Genomic DNA, 24,600 nt, shown 5'->3' on the forward strand with positions numbered 1-24,600 from the left:
TTAATTAATCTTTCTGATCAAATTCCTGTTCTTCACTTGCCTGCAGCCTGCAAACTTCGGTTGGTGTCCATGGTCTTGTGAGTTATCAACAAATCTATGTCCCAAGTCGTAGTAGAGCTGGGGAAACAAAAACCACTCACCCCAAGCTAAGCTTATAGAAGCTTTGTGAAGTTGTATGAATTGCAATATGTATTCGTAAAAGTATCTTAGGTGTGAAAGGAAAGCCAGGAGAGAGTAATCTTAGGAGGCGAGACAAAGCCATCAGCCGACCCCAAACCCGTAACGCCAACTCCGGCACACCTCAGTACACAAGTCGTCAAACAAACAGCAGAGAAACAGCACCTCCTCCACCCCAGCCACAAAAACCTTCAGCAACGCTCCGAGTTCCCTTCAAGCAGCGGCCGAGCCTCCAAATCAACATCAATCCCATGCCCGGATTGGTCCCCAACCCCCACCTCCCCATGAACCCGTCGTACCTTCTACTTCGAAACGTGGTACATGGCGTACAGCACACCAGGGATCCTAATATGGTAGCGGTCCATGTTAGTCCACTAGCCCCCTTTTTCATCCCTCAAAAAAGAAAAGGAGGCGCCAGAAAGGAAGAGGAACAGTTCGTTATACAATGAAAAGGGCACCCACCAGCCGAGAAGCGTCAACAAAACACTCAGACCAAAGTGCTTCCTGTGGGCGCCGCGCCGGAGGTACACGGCCAGCGGGGGCACGAAGAAGGAGGTGATGTACAGGACCGCCTTGCGCGACTTGTGGCCCATGGTCGTCGGTGCCGCCTTGCCGTTGGCCGCGGTGGCTGTCCTGGCGAGGTGTGCTGTGACCTCGGGGTTGGGGATAGCGGGGGTTACGGTCAGGTCGGCGGTGGTGGTGTTGGCTGCTGCTGCTATTGTTGTTGCTGCTGCTGCGTTGTTGTTGTTGTCGTTGTTCTTGTTGTTAAGGGCGGCAGCCCAGGGGTTGTTGCTGTTGGGGTGGATATTCACGGGCTGGCTGGGGACGGAGGAGTCGCTGGTGCCTGTTGAAGGCGCGAGGGTTGGGACGGGAGTTGGCAACGGCATATGTTTCTGTGATAACTGATGGCACGTTGGTTAGAATATTAAATTTGAAGTCAAAGGTCAGATCAGCAACTAGCAACCGAGGGAGAGCAGGAGTAAGATCTTTGAAATACTTCTCGTTATCATGGTACCTGCCTTCCTCCTTAGCCCCCCGAAAGTTCACATCATGGCAGGTATGGTTCTGCTCGTTCGATGTTGTTTCCGGCAAGTGGTTACCCACGCTCCTTCTCTACCAGTTGATTTTGTATCGAGATTCCAAACCTTGAAGTTCCAATGCGCTCTTCACATGTGCCATGAGCTACCTATAATTACCTACCTGGGCACTTATCATGTTCTCCCACTCCATTCCAAACCGGCATATTATTTGTGAGAGGTAGCACGCAATTACAATGAAATTGATTTTCCCACAATCTCCAGGATCGTTTTAGTTACATCCACTCGTTGCCTCATACTTTGAAACTCACTCCGGCAGCCTGATATCAGCTTCAACACCGCCCGGCATCCTCTCCAACCACCCATCCACATCCTCCTTAACACTCGGCTCCAGCACACACTCATTCGCCTTCTCAATCGACTGCCGGCCCAACTCACACAACGTATTCCCCACCCCCAAACACCCCTCATCATCACTAAACGCCACCTCCAACGAATTCCCCCTCCACCCAAACACAAAATCCCCATGATGACCATACCCAACCGAATCCCCAAAGCTCCACACAAACGGCTGCCTCCCATCCGCCGGCCACCACAACCCCTCCTCATTAAACCCCCGCGTATCCCACTGCACCTCCAGCACCACCTGCGGGATCTTCACCGGATGCGTCCCCGGGCACGGCTCCCCGTCCTCATACCCGGCCGCGCCCCCCGCCGGCCACGCCACATGGCTGACGTGGTCGGGGCTGTCGAGGCGCACGCCATCCCAACACGGCGGGAAGTACAGCGTGGTGATGAGGCCCGCGGGGCAGGGGCGGTCCGGGAAAGGTGACCGATCGGTTGGTGTACCGCGTGTCGGGCCGGAGCAGGCACGTGTAGTCGATGCCTGGGGAGGGGTCGTTGCGTGCGTTGGGGTTGCCGGTGCGCATGCGGAAGCCCTGCCGGAAGGGGACGATGTTGGTGGGGTCTTTGCGCGGCGGGAAGTAGTAGATGGTGATGCCGCCGCCGCGGGCCGCTTCGCTGAAGATGGCGCCGGTTTGTGGGACCCGCTTGTAGGTGCCGTTGCGGGCGCGGAAGTATAGGACGGCGGTCCAGTAGTTGGAGAAGTCGTCGGGGAAGGTGCAGGTGGTGCAGGTTGAGAGCGCGGCGCGGTCGTCGGCTGGGTCCATGGTGGCGTTTAGGCTGTTTCCGCCGACGAGTTGATGGAGGTGCGGGGATCCCAGTGTTCCCGGGTTGACCAGGCTTTTTGAGTGTTAGCAGGCGTTTATGGCAGAAGTGTCGGGGGATTCACGGGTCGATGCGGTCTATCACCAGCTGGGAGCATGACATCTTGAGAAAGTTGTTCCGGCAAGACGCCAACGCAGCCAGGCTTAGACTGCCCAGGCCAAGCAACCATCGCTTTCTCATTGCTGTGAGTGATATCTGAGTATAGCCTCGAGCGTTTGTAGTTAGGTATAATGTGATGCTAGAAGTAACTCGTCGGAGCAGCTTTCATTATGTCCTATTATGAGGGATACGCCTATTTAAGGTGGCAACGCAAGTATGCGTCTGCTGTAGGGATTATGCCCTTCAAGTTATTAAAATGACCTTGCCTTAGGTTGTAAATCAGCAAGGTTTCTCTCAGAATAACTTTGCGGTACCGTCATTTAACCACTCTTCTACCCGCTGTCACACGCTTGTAGACTGTAACCCCCCATTACGAACAATATAGCGGCTACTGCACCCTTCTGGTATTCTCCAATTGCCGTGGTGGTAGTATATTGTCGTAGAATCCTTGGCCACATCATTTAATTACATGAACCATACCTCGGGACAGCTGTAGACCATTGGTAACTGTCCGTGGGTTGTATTAAAACACGCTTTTTGAATCCTACGGTTGATTCATACATGGATGAGGAGATTTGTAAGCTCAAGACTGTTGGGGGCCGAAATCAAAATATGAAAATGAGAAACCGCGGTAGTATTTGGAATTGTTGCCCCGGTTGTTAACATTGTCTGTCAGTGTTCTCTATTTGGTCGAACCATCCCAGCTGGGCGGAAACGCGTGAATAACCGCTGTCTAATCCTCTGCCCGTGCGCCATCACCATGCCATGCATATAATGTACAAAAAGAGACACGCTTGACAAGCCAGTCAGCCATGTCCGTTTAAGCGTCCACACTTCTGTTCTACATGATATCACGAGTTCTTCTCCTTCCCCTCGCCGCCGTCACTTCCTTCCGCCGGATCTTTCTCCTTTTCTGCCTGCTTCCCCTGGCGATACTTGTCTATCTTCTCTTTCATGTACCGCCACGACCTCTGTATCCCACTGGTGAGCGGTCCCTTGAGGGATTGGGCGGTGGCCGGCCAGCTGATAGTTTGCTTGATGACGGCGCGGATGTAGTTGCGCAGCTCGACAGGATCGTCCTGGGCGATCCGCCGCTCAAAACCGCCGCCCTCGCGCCTCTTGAACGCAACGGAGTCTTCTTCCTTACTCTCGTCCATCATTCGGCGGAAGTCCTCGGCCGGAATGGCCAGCTTCTTCTGGTACTGGAAATAGAGGCGGGAGCGAAAAGCCTTAGGCAGGCGCCGTACCATGTTGCCGCGCTTGACCGGGTCCATATCTTGGGCAAGCTTCAGGTTCTTCGTCTCGTCCCAGACCCAGTCCTTGGTGCCGACACCAGCGTCGTTGAAGTCGACATTGGGCAGCGTATCAATCAGAGGAAGGTAGAGTCGCCGGAAGTTCGCCATGTTGTTGCCTACGATGTTCTTGACCTTGCGTGGGTTCTCGGTAGGTAACGCCATACGCGGGTCGCCAAGGTAGCTGATGCCGGCAATGGTTCCATACAGTTGTTCTTCCGTGAAGTCTGGCGGGAGCAGCAACAACGCTGTCCGCAAAGCCGACAGGAGATTCATTTGGTTGGCTAACCGGATCTTCGGATCGTCTCGGAGGATCTTGACCGGCTTGTGCAGCCTCCCAGCCAAGTAGAGCGTGTCCCACTGGGTCAAATCCTTTTCTAGGGTGCCCAGTTGCACAACGCCGTACTTGATTAGGATGCCGTTCACGACAACATAAGGGTTGAAGTAAACACCCGCCCCCATCTTGTCCTGGACGTACGACACGGCGCCAGACCCGAGACTCGCAAGCCGGGAGTAGTGGTCCCGGTGCTGTTTCATGTTAAGAGAGTGCCAATGCTGGGTATGCGAGACACCAAAAATAAAATCGATCATTTTCGGGGTGCCGTCCTGGGCCCTCTGCACGGCGAGTGGTGCTTTCGGATGTATCGCGCGAAGTTCCTCCTCGGTTGGCGTCTTCCCGCTCGCTTTCGACTGGGGGAACACGCCTGAGCCGTAGGCAAAGGCATAGCGAATTGGAGCGCGAAACTGCCAGGGTATCGCCTTCAAGACCTCCTTAAACTCGGCGTCGAACGGAATGTGCTGGTTGACCCCGAAGTTGGCGTGTGGCAGGTCCTTGAACGACTCGACCTTTACGTTTGGGTCGTATTCCCAATCCTGCACATCGCTGACTACCGACGACCCAGTGGAAGAGGTTGTCGCCTCGCTCGCCAATGCCTGTGCCGATTTGGTATCTTTCCCCGCTGTGTCCGCCGCCGAATCGGCCGCCGCATCGTGCTGGGCGCTCTCTCGGGCTTCTTTCTCGTCCACGCCTGCATTGTCGTTTCTTGCTGTCCCGTATCTGCGAGCGGGAACAGGGGGACACTCGAATTGGCATACCGGAGATGTCGAGATATGAATGGCAAAACTTGGGCGCAATGGCCTGGAGCGCGGCGCGAGGCGGCCCTGTTGGAGGTTGGTGAGCTATGACGTCCTAGGCGCAATTGAGCACGGCTTTCTGGGGAGGCTTACTCGCACCGCGGCGGGGAGACGACCACGAACCATCCCAATTTTCTCCGTCGTTGGGAATCGCGAAGTTGAAAATTTTAGGGATTCAATATTAGGAGCGCAGCGGGCAGCGACGCTGCAGAATGTCACCTCCAACCGACTTGGAATGCCATGAGGAACAAACCGGCTGGGAAGGGCTCAACGTTTGCCGGACTCTGCCGTTAAACGGCCCGGGAATCAATGGAGGAGACAGTGGGGATCAGAGAGACGGCAAGGCGCCCGCGTCATGGCAGGTGTGCCAAGGGGTTTCGGCGGGAACCCCACAGAATAGGTTTGTCTTGGCAGTGCTTGACAAAAGCCAGGCGTGCCAGTCTGGCAGAATGGTGAACACCAACAAAATAGAACACAGAAAAAATCCAAGTCTGTCCTCGATAGCCCGAAACCCAAGTTTGTTCTGCTCTACAAGTACTTGGACACGACTTGCATTTCCCTGTGCGTGCCGCCGGACTATGCCGTGTTAACGAGGTACATTGTTAGAACCCGGAAACGGTCAAACCTCAGGGCAGCCGATAAAGATCAAGACGGCACTTTTGCAACTGAGAGTGGACATTGACGAGGGAGGTTACTGCCCTTGTCCAGCGCCCTCCTGATTTCGGACAGCTTGACAGCGAAACTCCATAATAACTCCCTACTTTATTTTAGTTAGTTGATCCCGCAACCGACTGTTTGGGTCTGCAACCATCAGCCAATAGGAGCCGCGAGCCGAAACTTGTTCTGTCCAAACAGTTGCATCGCCGGCGTTGCAATGCCGCGAACGCCAAGTCAACCGAAACCGCGTCCGTCGCCATCGACGATGAGATCCTTCACACCCCAAGGCGATCCCCCCGGGTCTGCGCGACGTCCTTCTATCAGCGGGGGTCCACAGTTCCGGGCGACCATAAGCGGCGGCATTCCGAGGCCCAACGCTTCGCTCAGGGAATCTAGGGTACGGGGACGAGGGACGCGCCGACACACCACACGCGATGCTAACAATCCACAGGTACCTAGCTTTCGCAATAGCACGACCGCCCAGCCGTCCTACAACATCCTTACCGGCGAATCCAACAACCCCACGCCCCGCGGCACCATGGCGCGTCCCAGCTCTCGACAAGGTGGTCCTTCGGGGCCGTCCCCTCCCCGAGGGCGCGCGGCCACTGGCGCGAGTAACTTCAGCCGTGAAAGCAGCAAGGAGAATCAACCACCCGCCGATGCCGAGGAATACGAGACCCAACGAAAACGTATCGAGGAACTCAAGGCCGAGGTTGGCACATTGCAATACAAAATCAGCAGTTACGAGCAAGAGAAGGAGCTTGCACGGTTACAGACGGAAAACGAGATGCGCGATACCAAGCGACGGGCCGAGGACGACTTCAAGGCCAAACAGGCCGCCGAGGCGGAGAAAGGCAAGGCGCAGCGGCAAGTTGAGGCGGTTCAGGAGGAATTGGAAGAGTTGAGGGCGGAAAAGGAGCAACAAAAACGGGAGCTCGAGGGGAAGGCCAGGGATGCACTTGAGGAGACCAGGCTGCTTCAAGAGCAATTAGAGGAACTGAGTGCAGCCAAAGATGAGGCTGCGCGCATGGCTGAACGAGAGGCTATCGACCTCAGGGCGAAGCTTGCCTCATCGGAACGCACCACGCACGAGTTAGAGGAGGAGAGCAGGACAAGAGAAGAGGTTTTGGAAAAGGCCCAATCACAATTGATGGAAAGAGACGAGACAATTGGGAGGCTAGAAGCCGATGTCCTTCGGTTAAAGGCGCAAACCGGCGACGCTGAGACCATCGCCGTCATCCGGAGGGAGTTATCCGACCAGGTCACACACATCCGCAACCTAGAGGCGAAAAACAGGGAGCAGGTGACGGAGCTGAGACATCTTCGCCAGATCCACAAGGCTGTGGAGATCGTCGAGGAGGAGAAACGCTCGCTCCAGCGGAAGGTAGAGGCAGCTGAGTCGATTCAGAACGAACTCGACGAGCAACGGAGGCAGAGGCAGAGGCTGGAGGATGAGAGGCAGTCGTGGGCGGGCTACCTTCGGGGCGCGGGGGGCGCCGATGGCCAAAACGAGTTCGACTCCCCTGAAGCTGTAGCCAGGGCACTGGTGTCGGAACGTTTGCACTCTGCCTCGCTCGTCGAGCAGCTTGGAGAGCTGCAACCCGAAATTGCCGACCGCGACAACATTATCAAGGCATTGGAGAGTGAGAAGGGCAGACTTCTAGATCAGATCGAGAAGCTGAGGGCAACGGGGGGTTCCGCCGGTGGCAGCGACAAGGCTCGCGCGCGTCTCGACCGACAACGCGCTCTCGCGGTCAAGGAAGTTGAATATCTCCGGGCACAACTTAAGACGTTCGACATGGAGGACATGACGCTGCAACCGGAGAGCGTGGACCACCAAAAGCTAAAGCGAATCCAAGAGCTCGAAGACCTCGTCGACAAATACAAGGCCGAGGTCGCCACCCTGCACGCGGACATTACCTCCATTGAGTCCGCCTCGGCGAGCCCAGCCCAGCCCGTGGCTGGGAGCAAACGCTCACGCGAAGCCGACGAGGCCGAGAACGAACAGCTAGGGCAACTCGCGCGCAAAAACCGGAAACTACAATCCGAGTTATCCGACGTCCAAAACGCTCATCGCCTCCTCCAAAAGGAGCACGAGGTCACCGCCTCCCAGCTCGCCTCAGCGCAAGCCCAACTGCAAACACGCATCCTCTCCCTCCGCTCCAACCCCACCTCGGACCACGAAACCGCCCAAGCGGCCACGCTCGCCGCGCTCAAACTCGAGAACGCCGAGCTGCTCGCACACATCGAGCGACAGCCCACCCTCTTCGCCACGGTGCCCGCCTCGCAGCTCGCCGCCGCGCAGCGCAGCGTGGCCGAGGCGCGGGCGGAGACGGCGTCGGCGCACAAGTCGGCGCGGCGGCTCAAGGAGGTGTGGGGGGCCAAGTCGGCCGAGTTCAAGGAGGCCGTGTTCAGCACGCTCGGCTGGACCGTCACCTTCATCCCCGGCGGCAAGATGCGCGTCGAGAGCGTCTACCACCCCTCGCGCACCGACGAGCACGAGAACAGCATCGTCTTTGACGGCGAGAAGGGGACCATGAAGGTGGGCGGGGGTCCGCGCAGCGCGTTTGCGCAGCGCATCGGGGATAATATCAAGTTTTGGGTGCGCGAGCGCGGGTGTGTGCCGTGTTTCTTGGCGGCGTTGACGTTGGAATTTTGGGAGGAGCAGACGAGGGCTGGTGGGAGGGTAGAGGGTTCATAGACTAACTAGGGAGGGGACTTCTAATGCTAAAGGAAGGGGGAGGAATATACCATTGTGATTTGCTTTTATTTTGTTGCTCGCTTCTGAGATTTTAGCTGCTGTATATAAATCTTCAAGACTAAGATGGTACCGCATCGGTTGAAGCGGACACGGCTGCTGCCCGAACCAGGGAGGATATTATTTTAAAGAGAAACCAATCCGCTCATCGTTTAGACGCAATCAACAAAAGAATAGATATGTAGGTATGTACAGTATGTGCATTCTCGTTCTCCAACCCCTCTCGGGGCCTCTCTCCAATCCCCGGCCAGTAACAAAGAAAATCGCTTCTTAAGACATGTCCCCTGTGGTATCAGCTCCTCGGTCTATCCATCGTTTGCTGCAAACTCAAAACGAGCTTCAAGACACAAAACCCCATCATTACTTCAACGCTCCAACCCCACTTACCCCTTATTTCGACTCGTACTTCCCCCCAACTAGCCTCCTCACAACCGGTACTTCGGCCCACGCTCTCCCTTGCTCCGCCGCAAGATCCGGCGACGCCGGCGGCGAGGTGGCATCCGCAAACGGATCCTCGTCCTCCACTTCGACCGCCTTGCCCTTACCCTTCCCCTCAGGCAACAGCCTTGCAACCGAGATCCCACTGCCCGCGTCCGCACTGCTATTAGCCGGAGGCGCCCACTCCCACCTGACCTCCACCTTGCCCGGCATCGGCTCCGCGTTCTGCTCGCCGATGACGCGACAGATGATCTTAGCCCAGTCGTCCGTCAGCGTGACATCCCCGAGCCGCCAGTACACAATGTGCTTGTCCTTGAGGTGGGTCCCCGAGGGCTTGGTCTGCACGCCACTTGCACGAGCGCCCTCGTAGGTAGCGACGAAGACGACGTTGGATAGCGTGACGGGCCGGGGGAAGGCACAGGACGGGTTCAGACGGTACTGCAAGAGGAGGCCAAGCTTGTCGGCTTGGGGCTTCCAGACGGGGTGGATCGCAATGGGGCATTGAGATACCAGGGCCGTGTCCGAGTCGGCATGTACGCGGTAGGTGAAGGCGCTGGTGGTGGTGTTGAGGTGGGACAGGTCAATCGAGAATTCGTCGGGGGCGGTGGTGTTTGTTACGAAAACGCGGTTGGGTCCAATGGATTCGAGGAGAGGGAATTTATTGAGACGAATCGTTTCATGGTCTGCAACGGTGAGCTTGCGCCAATTGCCAGCTGGTGGGGGAGTATTACCTGCAAAGGGGGCATCGGGGTCGGGCACATAGGCGAGCGCGATCTCGCCAGTGACCTTAACCGAGTTTGGTTCCCCATCTTGGAAAGTAGCAGACACGGTCTCGATGATGGAGGAGTGTAACCCGGGACCGTATGAAGGTCCATGCATCTCGGGATGCTTCAACCGGGCCACACTGTTGTACGACGATGTGCCGCCGAACGAGGTGCCGGATCGGATAGACTGAGTATCCGAAGCATGGCTTGTCTCGGAAGAAAACGTCATAGATGGCGGGAGCTTTGGCACCGTCGCACTCGTTGGCAATGAAGGCGAGACCGGGAAAGGATTCTCGGAAGAGAGCTCCTGCGTTGGCAAAGACGGCATGTAAACAGTGTTCCGGACATCTCTCCGGCCCCGGACGGTCCCTGCCTTCCGTGACGGCATTCCCATGTTCAGGGCATTCGCAACGCTGGACAAGGCTGCTTGTTTCGCATCCTGGTCTTCCTCAGGGATAGGCTCGTTTTGAATGTTCAACTTGAACATATGGTCGCCTTCCTCGCCTACCGCTTCTCGCTGCGCCTGGGAGATGGGGTCATTCATCTCTGGTGGTATTGTGAAACCCTCGGCATCCTTGCCCGATTCATCTTTGCTCTGCTGTGGCTGGGATGGCGGGTTTGCGTCAAAGATGTCTTCGGCGGTTCCGTTAAGGAGGCTCGGTTGTGAGGTCTGGTTGTCCTTGGATGCTTCCCCGCTAGTAACCCCGTTTGTGCCTTCATGAGACTTCTTCGCCGGTTCGGTCTCGGCGGTGGACCTCCGCCCTTGTTCCGCTGTTGGGCTCTCGGCCAGCGACGGTAGCCTGTGCTGCGAGTCGGCCAAATTGTGAGATGAGGCCCGAGGAGACAACGTCTGGCTATGGCTGCTCCCGATGCCACGTGAGAAGGAGCCGAGACTCTTTGGAGGGGAGCCGAGTTGGCCGAAGCCGCCATGGATACTCTGTCGCCGACGGCCGAGCATAGTGCCAATCCGACTTCGCAGCTTTGATTCTGTTCTCTCATTAGTAACTGGGAACGGGTGACAGGTAAGGGTTTATCACATACCAGGAGGATTCTCCCTTTGGCCCGAATGCTCACTGACGTCGTCCGCGGTGATGCTCGGGGGTGCGGCGGTTGGGGTCACAGGGGTCGGTTGCCGTGTCGTTGTCGACTTCCTCTCGATCTTTGGCTTCCCAGCAGTGGTTTTCTGCACAAAGTTTTGAATCTCCTGCTCAGTGTTGATCTCGAGCATGACGTTGAGCACTTCCTCCGCGGCGGCTTGGGTCCGTGTCGCCTGGTCAATCTCGTGGGTCTCGAATTGCGTTAAGACGTCACGTAGATGGTTTATCCGTTGCTCATCCAGAGCTTGGAGGGTCTCGTAGATGAAGGGCGCTTGTGACTCCCATGTCTGGGTCGCCGACTCGAGTCTTGCCGCGGCCTGATCAACCTTTTGCGCGTTGGCCCTGCCTCCCTTCCTGCTGAGCTTTTCCGACTTCTCGGTAGCGTCCTCCAGTTCCTTGGCCATTGTACTCAGATTCGCGCTGATGGTTTGCATGTGCTGCATCTCCTTCTTATTCTGGAAGTTCCGGAGGGAAAACTCGACGTCTTTGTCGATGCGCTGGGCGAACAGCTGGTGTGAGGCAGCAATGCCGTCGGTAGAACTGAGAATCTTGTCCCATGGGGCCTGGAAGATGCTATGAGAAGAATTGGTTAGTTGAGAATCCGGTGGAGGGAGTAACACTGGCCAGACGAACCCAAGCTCCGTTGCAGCGCTCGGCACCTTGTAGACCAACAGTTTACGGAGGCCAGCAACATATTGTTCTTCGACTCTCCTGCGCTCCTATCACAATCTCAGCCCCGCGCCCCGCAGGGTTGCAGCATTTTGTAACCGTACCTGAAGCCAATCTGCGATCTCTTGGTTGGCTCTTGTGATCCGCTTGACCCGGTCCGACAGCGCTTGCACGGCCTGGGTGGGTTGCAGGTTCGCCTAGAAAATGCCGAAGATCAGCGGTCAGATCACTCTGCACAACGAAGAATGGACAAGCCGCATCAGGGAAGTCGTACAAGCATTCCCGGGTACTCGGCGCGGGAGAGGTCGTCGGCGGAGGCCATCGTGGGGAGGGAGGAGTCGGGAAACGCGACCTAACGACAACGAGGGCACCTAATCAACGCATAACACTGGAATCGCAAGCAATATCGCCAGCAATCCGTTATGACAGCAAGGCGGGCAAACGACAGAGACGATCGCAAGGCCACAACGAGAGTTTCCGAAGTTGAAGCGGCATGCAAGGAGGAACAGCCGGGAAGGCGCATTGATGTCAGGGTGGATGAAGATGGAGCTCGCATTTTTGTGGAGTCCTCAGCCTGGTCAACGCCGAGCTGTCCGCAATCAGCCAATCGTTGGTGTTTTCAAGGCGAATGCAGATCCACATAAGCCGGCCCAAGACCCGCTCGAAATCCATCGACGGCTGATGGGGCTCCGCCAACAAAGAAGCCTCGAACCCTAAGAACAAGCATTGTTTGAACCCCTAGGACCCTGCAGAATGTCGCATGTCGAAGCCAGTGGACAGCCCTGGCATCGATATCAAATTGAATGGAACCTGGAAAGCCTCATGTTCCCAGGTTGATGCTATTATCTGTTCGCCCCATTTCCAGATTCAACAGCGGGCACGGACACCCCAAAAGCTCCGAATCAGAATTCCAGTAACCATCATCAACAAGTTTGTTTCTTTACACCCAACTTGGTATCCCGGGCAACGGTGCAATTTGTACCTCCTAGCATCGGTAGGGTTGGAACTCACATTTTCATCACATCTCGTCTCATTTATTGAGAATACGAAATGGCCGATCCCACTGACTGGCGAGCTTCACTCACTGCCTCGGAGCGATATGATAATATTCAGAGTTTGTGAGAAACAATGAACTCGAGTCAGAGATGCACGGAGCCTGGCCTAACTTGTCTTCGTAGAACCACAGTGTTAACAAGTCGCGGGCTGAGCCAGAGCGCCTTTGAGATTGAAAATGAGGCGTACAAGACATCGATAAGCCGGGTATGTCAAAGGTCTTACTCGGGAGGCAGCTCATCCTGACACGCCATCAGGAAGAATATAACGCAGCTTGCAACCCGCCAACTTCCAGTGTTGAACCCCCTGAATCCGCCTTGGCCGCATTGGCAACACCAGCCCCTGAGGCCAACGACCGAGAATCATCTCCGGGAATCACCATAGGCGACTACCACGACTGCCATTACATCGCCAGCGGCGTGACAGCCGCAGTCTACCGTGCCCAAGCCCGCGCTCTCAAGGTGATCGTCGAAACCCACAACATCGAGCCGCACAGCCCGCAGCGCGAAGCCAAGATGCTCGCCTCCCTCCGAGCCTCCAACGCCCCCAACATCATCCCCCTCCTCGAGACCTTCCGCGACCCCCAAACCCAAAACTTCGTCCTCGTCTTCCCCCTACGCCCCCCTCACCCTCGCCGACCTCCTCACCACCCACCAACCCCCATTCTCCCCTCTCCCAACCCCCCTCATCCGCACCATCTTCACCGCCCTCTTCCGCGCCCTCCACCACCTCCACACTCATGAATCCATCATCCACCGCGACATCAAACCCTCCGCCATCCTAACTCGGCCACTCCCACCCCCACGCACCCCCTCCCAAATCCCACCTCTCCGAGTTCGGCAGGGCCTGGCACCCCGAAGCTGTCTCGCCCCGCCCTCGGCGTACGGCACGAAGCACGAACCCAAAAAGTCCTCGAAGTCGGCACGGGCGTCTACCGCGCCCCCGAGACCCTGTTCGGCGACCGCGCCTACGGGCCGGGCATCGACCTCTGGGCGTCCGGCACCACCCTGGCCGAGTGCTTCCTGCGGCGGCCACTGTTCGACTCGCCGCCGGCGCACGAGGACGGCAGCCAGCTGGGGCTGGTGCTGAGCCTGTTCCAGACGCTCGGCACGCCGACGCCCGCGACCTGGCCCGAGGCGAGGGCGTTTCGCACGCCGCCGTTTGAGATGTATCGCGTGTTTGAGGGGAGGGTGGCGAGGGAGGGGTGGGAGGGTTTGGTACCTGGGGCGGAGGGCGGGTGGAGGGGGTTAGTGGAGGGAATGGTGAGGTTTGAGAGTGGGTGGAGGGTGACGGCGGGGGAGGTGAGTGATTCTTTTTTGTCCCTTTTTGTTGTTGGATTTTTTTCTTCGGTGAGGAGTTACTGGGATGTGCTGACCTTTTATGAGATAGGCGTTGGAGTTTCCTCGTATGAAGGGGGAGGCTGAGACCTGAGGGCTAAGTTAGCGGGCCCAGACCTGGCGTTGGTTTGGGTTATGCTATGGAAGCATAAATGGAAGGAGTCGACAATGATATAGCACTGGGTATATTGCAGATCTCAATCTTCGTCAGGCTCTATTGAGGTCTATCATGATCAACGGCCCGCCGTCCCACACCCAATTTTCATGGCAGACGATCGCTGGTATTGTTCCTATCCACCCGTGAGCTCGCATATCGGCGTTGGCCTGATCATGTGCCATGCCAGTGACATGAGGGTCCTCGACCCGAGTCCCTAATCCGGATGTCCCATGAAACCGCCTCGACAGGAAGTCATTTCATGGTGTATTCGTAGTCTTACTCGAGTTCGATCGTCCCGGGCGGCTTGGAGGTGACGTCGTACACGACGCGGCACACGCTGTTGACTATGTTAGCGACGACAGGTGCAACGTCGAGAGAGATGCATGCATACCCGTGGACCTCGTTGACAATCCTGTTCATAACCCGCTGGAGGAATTCCCAAGGGAAGTTGTAAGCTTCGGCCGTCATGAAGTCGGTCGTTGTCACGGCGCGGAGGACGATGATCTGCCGGGCATTAGTAACACGCGACAGGGAAGCGGGTGCAGCACCCGGGTAGCGCAGCATACGTAGCCGTAAACTCGCTTATCGCCCATCACGCCCACGGCGCGACTGGGATCGACGGCGGCATAGGCTATGGGACAAGTTAGTTTGCGTTCCTAATTCACGCGGTTTTGTGGAAACTAACCTTGGGAAATTTGGTCATAAATCCCCGCCTTGCGGATCTCAGAGATGAAGATCTGGAAGCGAATGTCAGAACGGGCATAATCAAACCACAGCCTCGACGGAGAGTTTCTTTACATGGTCAGCCTGGCGGGCAATCTCAACCTTCTCGGGAGTCACCTCGCCTAGGATTCTGACGGCAATGCCAGCTGGGAGTGGTCAGTGCTGGTACAAAACGCCTGGAAGCAAAGGAGCGGTCTGTCCTACGGCCAGGGAAGGGATGCTATTGGGACCCAGTCAGCAAAGGCACCAATGGAGGGAAGAAGGGTCCGCGGACATACCCTCATCACAAGTTCCTCCCGGATCCCCAGGGCACGTCCAAGCGCTGCAGCTCGTTAGTCTCGTGTCTCACGGCTGGAGGGCAAATCCCCGAAGCGATGTTTGATTTTCTTAGCGCCACATACCGCGGACTTCATCCTATTCGACAGTTAGTTTCAAGGGAGTCACGTCATGGGTGGAGCACAAGGGGGAACACACCTTATACAAGGATCTCAGGGGCTCGATCAACTTGAGACCTTGTCCGTTGGCCATCCGGGCGGGGAGGCCACCACTTGCAACTCGAGTCAATATTCCTTCTGGGCCTGATTGGGGCGACGCGTCCGACCGGGACGAGGGGCGAGCAGACATACACATTGTGGTGGGTCTAATGATAACCGTCAGCATTTCCAGGCGTCCGGGTGCGGTGGGAACGAGCTAACCTTGATGGTGGCCGAAGGGCCCTTGAACGAGAGCGACTCGATCACATCCGGGTAGAGGGTGCCTCTGCCGAAAGTTCAGTAAAATGCGGTGTGCGTTGGTTGCTGATTGACAACTCACTGCATGAAGAACTCGATCTTGCCAGCCTTGGCTGGGTCATTAGCGGCAGCCTCTTCGATCTGTCGCTCGTCAGCCGTCTTTGTCGATTGGAAGCGGGAGGTTTCCGTCGGGGGCAGAGGGGAGACGCATACCTTGACTGCTTCCTCCTCGAAAATGTCGATAAACTTGCCACCTATTCAGCGGTTAATCTCGAAACGTCGGATTCCCACTGGTTAAGAGGTGGGATTCGGGAGAGCCCGGAGAGGGCATGCATGCGAAACATACCAATGAACTTCCGCTTTTTCTAGAAGGGGTGTTAGTGGTGTTACAAAAACGTAATAATGCGGGGGAGGGCGAAATACTTCGGGGTCATCAATACCCTTCAGTCCATCGAGGAACCGGTCCGAGGCCTCGACGACGGTGAGGTTGATGCCAAGCGCCTCAGTCAGGTCCTTCTTGACCTGCTCGCACTCATTCAGTCGCATAACGCCATCTGATTCGATTCCGTTAGCCCGGGTCAGTGTTAAAATCAGGCCTGCAGGGAATTACGTACTATTGACGAGCACGGCCCAGAACCTGGAACCAATCGCTTCTTTCTGCACACCGTCAGTTTCAGCTCCCCTGGGCCCACGGGGAACATCTCGGCCCCGGAACTTACCATTAGTTTCGCGGCAACCGTTGAGTCAACGCCACCACTGATGGCAGCCAACACCTGCCCCTTTTCACCGACAGTGTGGCGAATTTGGGCAATCGCCTCTTCCAGAAACTTCTGCATGGTCCACTCTTGCTTGCAGCCGCAGATGCCGACGGCAAAGTTCTTCAAGAGTGCGGTTCCGTTTTGGGTGTGTGTAACCTCAGGGTGGAACTGCAGGCCGTAGATTGGCTTGCTTTGGTGGCCGATGGCGGCGTATTCTGAGTTGTCCGACGTGGCAACCGTGTGGAAGCCGTCTGGCAGCTTAGCCAACTTGTCGCCATGGCTCATCCACACCCGCATGGACTCCTCGATACCCTCAAAAAGGCGGTCAACGTGGTTATCGATGGACCGCGCCTTGAGCATTGCATGGCCATATTCGCGGTGCGTGCCAGCAATGACATTGTCCGGGTTGAGACGGTAGGCCAGCTCCTGCATGCCATCTTTGGCCCCCAAAAAGTCAGCTGCGCCCCCCAAGTTAGAACCGGATACAGGGCGGTAATCACATACAGCAAATGCCGAGAATAGGCACGTCTGAAAATCAAACTGGTCAGCCATAAGTAGACGGGCCATATCAGGAGGCATGCTGACTTAGGTCGAAGACCGCAGGGTCAACATGAGGGCTGCCTTCCTCGTAGACAGAGTAGGGCCCGCCCGAGAGAATGATGCCCTTGGGGACGAACTTGAGCTCCGACAGCTTCTGGGTGCATGGCAACATCTCGGAGAAGACGTTGAGCTCACGGAGACGGCGAGTAATCCTTCACACCGCGGTTAGTCGGATCCCATCATATCCAAAAGTTTGCCTGGCTTGCAAAGTTGCGATGAATGGGGCGGCTTGAGCGAGGACGACAACGTCGACCAACAACGTCTTTGATTTTCAAAAATCGTGATAACATACAGGTGGGTATACTGTGAGCTATTTGATGCAATCTAGTCAGTTCTTGCGCTTTTCATTTTTCATTCTCATGAGTCCAGGGCCGCTCATTGCTCACCCAAAGTCGAGCACCAAGATGGTGTCGAAGGCACTGTGGGCCATGGCCTCTCCCGGTCCGGCAGCCATTGCGAATGATGGTTTCTTTTTTTTACTCCGTTTAGTCGACTCAGGCAACCAAATCGTGCTGTGAACTGCAGTTCTGATTTGGGCGAAGGTGTGAGTGGTAAAAATTTGTGACCTATCAATTTTGCCCGCCTCGTCGCGGCCGACGCTCGGAGTGGGTTCTTTTTATCACTGCCTGAAAATCGAGGTTAGGGCCGCCTGTTCCCGCCCGTTCCCGCCCAACTACCCTACTTGCCCCGCTAAATGCTGCAGCTTCATGTTCTATCCGATACAGCGCATTCCCCCCAAGTTTTTCTGTGTGCACCCGCACCGCACATAATCGGTTTCCCATCTCGAGAAGCGGAACCAGGTCCTTCGGAAGCGACACCTTGGCCGTGCCATGTCAGCATCCGAACTCCCGTGCAATCTCCGGCTTGGCAACGGGCCGAGCCCGACATTAAACATTTCGCAAAGGAGTGGGCTCCGGGAATGACCGGCCAACCAAAGTGGCATAGTGCTTGTCCATCAATAAGCCAGGCCAGCCGGACCAGCCACACGCACAGGGATGCCGGGTAGATCTGCGGAGGCACTTCCACGCGAGCCATGTTGGCGGGTCCTACTTCGCCTGTTACACCTTCATCAGCCATGTCGTCAACGGCGGTAATGGGGCGTTTCGCCTAGGTCTCGGCAGGCGGTAACTAGACGCGGAAAGCGTGTGGGAGAGGACACGGGGTGGCTGTGGGATACCCAGATCGTACAGGTACCAAGGACCACCGGAGCTGGCCCCTCACCAACCATAAGTGCTCGGAGCTGCGGCCGCAAATTTAGGTCCATTTCCGCCGTGCCTTCGGGCTCTCCCACTGTTGTTGGTAGCGCCATTCCGCTCCGCGGTTGGCTTGACAGGAGAAACGTGTGGGTCATGCCCCGCCCAGCCCGAGCAAGCCCCATCGGGCTTCTGACAGGCCCTTGGTAGTTGCCGATCAGTCTCGATTGGCTGCTGCAACTCGGTGATGGACCGGGCATCGTGGGAAGCATGGGTTAATTAGGGAGCTGCCATGTCGGGTACGCCGGGGGTCGCCAGCTGAATGCGCGCCCGGTGCCTTGGTGAAGAGACCGACGGCTTCTCATGCGCCTGACCTTTTTCTGATATTTCTTCCCCAAGCTCTCCACCCGGGACCCCGACGTCAACCCTGCTTGGCAACAGTGGAACGACACAGATGATGACAGAACCAAGATGAAAAATAGGCAGAAGTCGAGAAGCGGCTGTCGGACTTGCAAGGTCAGGCGGGTATGTTGTTGTCCCCAATGGTGCCTTACAACACACGCGCTGCCCCTGTCTGCATGGAGACGGAGGGAGCCCTGGGCAGGAGATTGGATCCACTGACCAGTTCCATAGCTCAGGTGTGATGAGACCAAGCCTGGATGCCAGAACTGTGCCCACAAAGGGTTCGACTGTCCAGGCTACCAGCAGAGGCTTCAGTGGTCCACCAAGCACGAGAGACCGACAACAACAAACACTAGCGGGCCGGCAAACTTCACCCAGCTCGTCACCGCTGCCTCCGTGTCCATCGCCTCCACGCCCACGCCCACGCCCACCACCGAGAGTTCTGCCCATGATAGAACTAAATGCTCGCTCACGGTTCCGGTCCCCGCCAGGAGACTCGGGCTCCCCGTTGTTCCATCCCTAACCGTATCGACGTCAGGGCCGCTATCGGCGTCCGCCTCACCCCCGTCCTCATCGTCATCACCAGCCTCCTCAACACCGTCTCCGCCAACCCATTACCAGGATTTAGCAGCGAACGCCGAAAGCTATGCCAGCCTGATTCCCGCGCTCTCCCCTCAAACGGGACTCGTGGTACCCAAGGGAGAGCCGGGGTCGCCCGACGACCCGGACCAAGCACGCGACCTGGCCATGTACCAGCCGGTCGTAGACATCCCAACCTTTCTGATCGAGCACTGGTTCAAATCAGTCTGCTCGTCGTGGTCGGCTCTCGATTCTCCGACAAACCCGTACCGGCAGCTGACAGGCAACCTCTGGCAAACTTCCGATTCCGTATTTTACGCCCTGCAAGCGATTTCCGCAGCCTCTCTGGTTGAGCGGCTCCCGCACGTCATGAAAGATACGGCTCGGTCTACACCACGCAACGCGTTCCAGGCTATCGGAAAAGAACTGGAGGTCTTTCATAACAACCCCCGGCCGGGATTCCCCACAGAACTGCTGCTCTCGCTTTTTTGCATGAGCTCGTCCATGTGTTGGTTGGAGGCCCGGCAACTTGGCCAGCAATCCGTGAGAGAGGCACGGAGGGTGCTGAGGCGGATGAATTCGCAGATGCTAGACAGCGGCGCCCAGGAGCAACTCGATTTCTTCAACGGGTGCCTTGTTTACGAAGAGATGCTTCGCAGCGTTGTCAGCGACGAGGAGATCGACTTTAAGCATATGCTCAGCTGGCCGGAGCCCACGACTCAAAGACCTCTCCTGCCTACGGTCTCACATCCATGGGCCGGCGTCTCCTCTGACATACTGAGGTTATTTGGCAAGGCAATCGCCCTGTGTCGAAGGTCCCGCAATCGGTGGAGGCTCAATGGCGGAACGAGCTACCGGATCCTCCAAGGCGCAATGAAGGACATCGAGGCAGCAACGAAAGTGGAGGAATCGTTGCTGTCGGTTATCGTCCCGCCGCCTCCCGAGTGCCCTCAACCTCCCCAAACTTTCGATTCTGCTCAGACCTTGTATTGTTTAAGTGAGGCATACCGCCTGTGTGCTCTCCTGCAGCTCTACGAGACCTTCCCAGACCTGAGCATCAAGCGGAATCCGAACCTCGAAACCGCCAGTGTTTCGATGATCTGGCAATCATGGGCAACCCCTCAGGTCTTGCACGTCGTCAACAATGTGCTCGGCAAGGTCCCAGCGGGAAGTCTGAGCTGCATTCAGCCCCTTCTCTGTCTCTGTGCGGGTAGTGGTCTTAGATACGAAGACAACAGCAAAGTCCCGTTGCACAGCGGGAATCACAAGCACCCACCAAACGCCGATTTCAACACGCCAGCCGCGCCGGTGTCTGGGGCCGCCGAGCCCTTTCCACTGCCTGGCCCTGGCATGTCCGAAAACGCCATCAAAATCTCCCAAGCGCGACTTCTCATCATGAACCGGTTGGACCAGCTCGAGATATGCCTCCCCCCAAAACCGATAGGCGTGGCAAAACAACTCGTGCGTGCGGTTTGGAGCGCGTACGATGAAGAAATCGGACTCCCTCGCCGGACCCATTGGCTCGACGTGATGAGTTCCACGGGACTACATAGTTTGTTCGGTTGACCAAGATCACAACTGGAGGCTTCAAGGCCACGAATACGGATCACCCTTGGAAATTTACGGGTGTGTGCCGTTGAAACCAACACTGCTCGAACAGGCACCTGCATGCCAACATCTGTCGGGCGATGATGCGCTTGATCGTCGGGCTAAATCTCATTTTGTCGGCCCAGACACCCACGCTGTCGAGTGAAGTCCATCGCTCCGAGCCAGCAGCTGTCGGGGTTGTAACGATTTGTGGCCTTGTCCTCAAAATACCGCGGGATTGACGAGAATCTCACACACCACTCATTCGGGAGCGCTTAACCGATGGGAATTACACCAATATTAAGTCGATGAAAACGGGTTATGGGGCAGGATTGGAGCGGGAGCCTTTTTGACGGGATAAGCGGAGCCTAGGATAACACCTACGCGTTGGTTGGTCTCATGTTTCTGGAAGATGGGGCACACCAGAGGTTTCCCTCGGGGAGGGGAGGAGGTTGGGCTGGATTGGGCCAAACACTGGACGGTTGGTGGGAGGGAATTATTGGTACCTGGAATGGCCATATCTATTCTGTTCCTTATACACGTAGGCTCAGAAGATGTAACGATCTCCAGCAAAAGACATCTATCTGGTGCTTGGCACCAACAACCCATGTTTCACTCGGAAGAAGTCCCTAATCTCAACCCGAAAGCTCGTGTCATGATGCAACACGTAGAATCCTGGAAACTTGACCGCCTATGGCTAGACAAGGATTAGACTTCCGACTACTTGTTACTTTCTGCAGTGCTACCAAGAGGTGAATTAAAGTTACCCTGCAGCCAACTGGATGCATGTACATACAAGGCGTGAAACGCGGCACAGACAGGGGGGGGCGATGCAGAAGTGCGATGACGTACGGGCATCTCCCTCCCCGTCGAACGCGTTGCTGAGTGTCTCAGCTTCCAAAGCTTATTTCCCCAGACCTTCCTTGGCTGGTGATATTGGTTATGGCTTGCAGTTCCTTGCCATGTGTGCGTTCGTCGGTGATGGTGGTTCAGCTGGCCGTTGGCAAGCCACACGGCCTGGGAGACCAATCACAGTGCTTCGGCGGCATATCCGACTGGAAACTGCTGTCGGCGCGGCCGAGACTTTTAAGATTGATCCTGGTAGGTTGGCCCGATGCCAAGATATGCACAAGAGGTTGGGTGTATGGAGTGTACAAGTAGAAAACGAATGTGGCATTCGTGGGGAGGGGGATCCCGCGATCCCGGCTCTGCTCACTGGTCGACGGACACGAAGGCATGGCTATCGTATCATGGTGGCAATTTTTAAATGGGATTTGGATGCAATATTTGACTCACAAGAATCAAGTTTAAACTGTTTACTTTGTCATCACACCTGGGTCAAAGAGGGGGGGATGGAAAGACGGAGTGGCGGCGGGGGAGGAGGGTATCACTCGGAAACCACACCTGGTAGATGGGGTTGAGTACCTAGTCTGCTGTGATAGCTTTGCCCGCGTTGACTTTTTTTGTGGTCCGCCGTGCTAGTGGTGCATTTGGCTTTTACTGGTCTGAGGAACCCTGATAACTGGTTGCTCGCAGCCATGCGCGCGTTGGGATGCTGTTGCCGATATTTGTTGTGAAATAGAATCCACGGTCAACATCTTAATCTACTAGCTGCTGTAATAACCAAACAGTAAGAGCCGTGCTTTTGTTTCAACAGACAACAGTTGCTTTGCCGGGTCGATGGTGATGAATTCCACGGGGGGACCATGTGCCGTGGTTTGGACTGCTGGTTTTTAGGTAGCTGGCGTTGTGGTCTCAAGTTAAACCACAGCAGGCACGAGGTAGATGCTTGGACTTCCGAATTGATATCTTGAGCATTTTTAGCGAGTACCTGAATTTGAAGTGCCGTCACATCTCCAAAGTGCAGCTACGATTAGGTACTGTGTCACAAACCACCATGCTGAATGCACAAAAGCGGGGCACAGGACGCCTCAGACCAATCGTTAGTACAGCCAATCAGCGGCTGCTCAGTATGCTCAGCGACTGAGCAAGGAGAGCAATGTGCTCAGTGTGCTCAGTGACTGAGCAGACTGAGCACCCAGGAATTAGGAAGTATATAGTCACTCGTTCTGGAGAGCTCTGGGAGTTCTCCAGTTAGCAATCACAACTACAGTTCGCTACAAGCCCGGAAGCCTACTGTTGAGACAAGTCTTTGTTGTGCACCCTTTGGCTGCACCGAACCTAAGCACCCTTGAAAGATTACCTTCAACCGAAGCTGAACCCTAACAGGACAGGGTCCTGAAGTAGGTTCGTCACATACTGACAAAAATGGAAAGTCTTCTTGACATGTAGGACAGGGCTTCCTGTCACAGCTTTTCCCGCAACAACAAAGCACACCCAAGATATCTTTAAGCTATAACATATCAATGATATTGAGTGATATGTAAATGTACCCAAGGAGGATCTGGACTGTTTCCCTGGCGCTCTACCTCAGATAACATGCCTGGAGTTGGCTTCGTCCCCCGCAGACCATGAAAACTTTGAGGTGGAGTATACCTTCCTCCTGTAAACTGCCCATTTCCTATGACAACGGATTTACGTTCTGAAATGGAAGGCAGGAACAAGCGCGCGGCATCTAAGAATATGCAGGCGCGCACGGGTCAACTCTGCTGTTTATATAGAGGCCTCGCCCCCCTCTCTTCTTCTCGTCTTCTACTTATTCTCTCTTCATGCCCGGACCGGAGAGCCTTCAAGCAATTCGCTTCGGGTCAACGAAGTGCTTGGATACCGGGCGGTGGCACCCGTCCATCGTCGAGTTGAGACAACTTCGGAAACTAATTGACTGGTTCTTGAGATAACGGAGTTTTCTAAGCAGGAATATCCTGATCAAGGTCCATGCCTCGAACCAACGGGGGGTGTTCATAGTACTCTACTCGCCCCCCCCTGAGGTTCACGGGCAACATTCTTTTTTTTCCGTTGCGATCTCGGGGTCAGCCCTGGGGACGTGAAGAAGAAAACCCCGGCTGGCTGCTCAGGTCACACAATCTTAGCACCTGATTGTCTGCGGTTCCTTGCTCCTCGTTCGTCTCTTAGAAGTTAGTAGTGGAGGCCGCTTGACTCCGTTCTCGTTTTCCACATGCTCACATGCCTGCTTGACCATCCCATGTTAAGACGTGGAAGAGCGAGGCTGTGAATACCAACAAGCTTGTTATCCCTCTCCCTGTCACCATTCCTGCCTAAAGTGCCAATTACACAATATCTTCCCATGGTCGTCACCCGGGACTCTAGCTGGCTATACGGCTTTACCAAACGTACAAAACACAGGTATCGCCCTGTAGAGACACCAGGGTCTGTAAATGATGGCTAATTCTGCATGTACGAGGTTCGTGCGTGGAGTGGGATTGTGAAGGTCATACGGAGTATAGAAGATGGCCGACATAAAAGAAGAAAAATGAACAAACGGAAAATGAGTGAACACCGCTGGAATTGAACCAGCTACTCCCATAGCTTGGATACTGAGACCTACGAGTATGTACCACCGCACCACATGCCCGATGAAGCATTTTATTAGTAGATGGCGGCTTTCATGTACAGGAAAAAAAAGGAAAGGCAACCGAGAAAACAGAACAAGGTAACGTCGCAGTATATAGGGTCCCCTTTGCCTTTGCAGGGCAAGGATGTCCTTTTCCTTAGTGTAATAGGTAAAAGGAACCGAGCAATGGCGCTGGCCACGCGCTTGATGTCGCTCGTGAAGATGGTGACTCTGGATGTCAGCGTTGCGGTGTTGTCGTTTGTTGCAACGTGGTGGACGCTATGTAGATGGTAAATTCGCCCTCTGGTCAGTGTTCCACCGAGTCCCCATCGTGGTTCTCATGAGTCATACGTATTGTCTCGCCAAAAGTCCTCAGTGTCCATGCAGCCCTTAAAGTTCCTCATTGCCCTAATGGGGTCGACGCTTGTTCGGATTAGATGGAAAACTCGAGCTCACAGGAAGACTGGCGTATCCCCGGTTCCATGCGGGACTATGTACGTTGGTGCGAGGGAACGAAAAGAAACAAAATCGTGGGAACTGAACTTTGGAGAAGGAAATCTTTGAGCAACACTTGGTGGTGGTCGGTTCGAGTTCTTGCCGGGCTCTCGTCCCCTATGGCCGTGAAAAAGAAAAATTGAGAAGGAGAACGCGTGGGCATC

At 55.7% G+C, this 24,600-nt stretch overlaps 7 protein-coding genes across 7 annotated transcripts; 3 read left to right on the forward strand and 4 right to left on the reverse strand.

The window, feature by feature from the left end:
* Positions 1 to 479: 479 nt before the first annotated feature.
* On the reverse strand, positions 480 to 2,383 carry CHGG_04188 (uncharacterized protein; the record flags this gene model as incomplete). Its single annotated transcript, XM_001223401.1, has 3 exons — positions 480 to 522; positions 640 to 1,079; positions 1,913 to 2,383. 3 exons carry the CDS (start codon positions 2,381 to 2,383, stop codon positions 480 to 482), a joined length of 954 nt encoding a protein of 317 aa, XP_001223402.1.
* A 1,008-nt stretch (positions 2,384 to 3,391) lies between these two features.
* On the reverse strand, positions 3,392 to 5,092 carry CHGG_04189 (uncharacterized protein; the record flags this gene model as incomplete). The annotated part of the gene is made up of 2 exons (XM_001223402.1): positions 3,392 to 4,993; positions 5,060 to 5,092. The coding sequence occupies 2 exons, from the start codon at positions 5,090 to 5,092 to the stop codon at positions 3,392 to 3,394; spliced, it is 1,635 nt and encodes a 544-aa protein (XP_001223403.1).
* Positions 5,093 to 5,840: 748 nt separating this feature from the next.
* CHGG_04190 (uncharacterized protein) lies at positions 5,841 to 8,324 on the forward strand (the record flags this gene model as incomplete). The annotated part of the gene is made up of 2 exons (XM_001223403.1): positions 5,841 to 6,020; positions 6,075 to 8,324. The coding sequence occupies 2 exons, from the start codon at positions 5,841 to 5,843 to the stop codon at positions 8,322 to 8,324; spliced, it is 2,430 nt and encodes an 809-aa protein (XP_001223404.1).
* Positions 8,325 to 8,771: 447 nt separating this feature from the next.
* On the reverse strand, positions 8,772 to 11,671 carry CHGG_04191 (uncharacterized protein; the record flags this gene model as incomplete). The annotated part of the gene is made up of 5 exons (XM_001223404.1): positions 8,772 to 10,570; positions 10,625 to 11,253; positions 11,314 to 11,399; positions 11,454 to 11,546; positions 11,624 to 11,671. The coding sequence occupies 5 exons, from the start codon at positions 11,669 to 11,671 to the stop codon at positions 8,772 to 8,774; spliced, it is 2,655 nt and encodes an 884-aa protein (XP_001223405.1).
* A 431-nt stretch (positions 11,672 to 12,102) lies between these two features.
* Positions 12,103 to 13,833, forward strand: CHGG_04192 (uncharacterized protein; the record flags this gene model as incomplete). The annotated part of the gene is made up of 5 exons (XM_001223405.1): positions 12,103 to 12,181; positions 12,536 to 12,609; positions 12,660 to 13,007; positions 13,263 to 13,703; positions 13,792 to 13,833. The coding sequence occupies 5 exons, from the start codon at positions 12,103 to 12,105 to the stop codon at positions 13,831 to 13,833; spliced, it is 984 nt and encodes a 327-aa protein (XP_001223406.1).
* A 545-nt stretch (positions 13,834 to 14,378) lies between these two features.
* On the reverse strand, positions 14,379 to 17,162 carry CHGG_04193 (uncharacterized protein; the record flags this gene model as incomplete). Its single annotated transcript, XM_001223406.1, has 12 exons — positions 14,379 to 14,527; positions 14,582 to 14,633; positions 14,898 to 14,941; positions 15,021 to 15,033; positions 15,315 to 15,378; positions 15,433 to 15,491; positions 15,741 to 15,904; positions 15,965 to 16,007; positions 16,070 to 16,545; positions 16,694 to 16,860; positions 17,001 to 17,018; positions 17,095 to 17,162. 12 exons carry the CDS (start codon positions 17,160 to 17,162, stop codon positions 14,379 to 14,381), a joined length of 1,317 nt encoding a protein of 438 aa, XP_001223407.1.
* Positions 17,163 to 18,372: 1,210 nt separating this feature from the next.
* CHGG_04194 (uncharacterized protein) lies at positions 18,373 to 20,635 on the forward strand (the record flags this gene model as incomplete). Its single annotated transcript, XM_001223407.1, has 3 exons — positions 18,373 to 18,426; positions 18,535 to 20,343; positions 20,543 to 20,635. 3 exons carry the CDS (start codon positions 18,373 to 18,375, stop codon positions 20,633 to 20,635), a joined length of 1,956 nt encoding a protein of 651 aa, XP_001223408.1.
* Positions 20,636 to 24,600: the final 3,965 nt, after the last annotated feature.

Source organism: Chaetomium globosum, genomic scaffold (genome assembly GCF_000143365.1).
Source record: "Chaetomium globosum CBS 148.51 scaffold_4 genomic scaffold, whole genome shotgun sequence".
NCBI classification, from domain to species: domain Eukaryota; kingdom Fungi; phylum Ascomycota; class Sordariomycetes; order Sordariales; family Chaetomiaceae; genus Chaetomium; species Chaetomium globosum.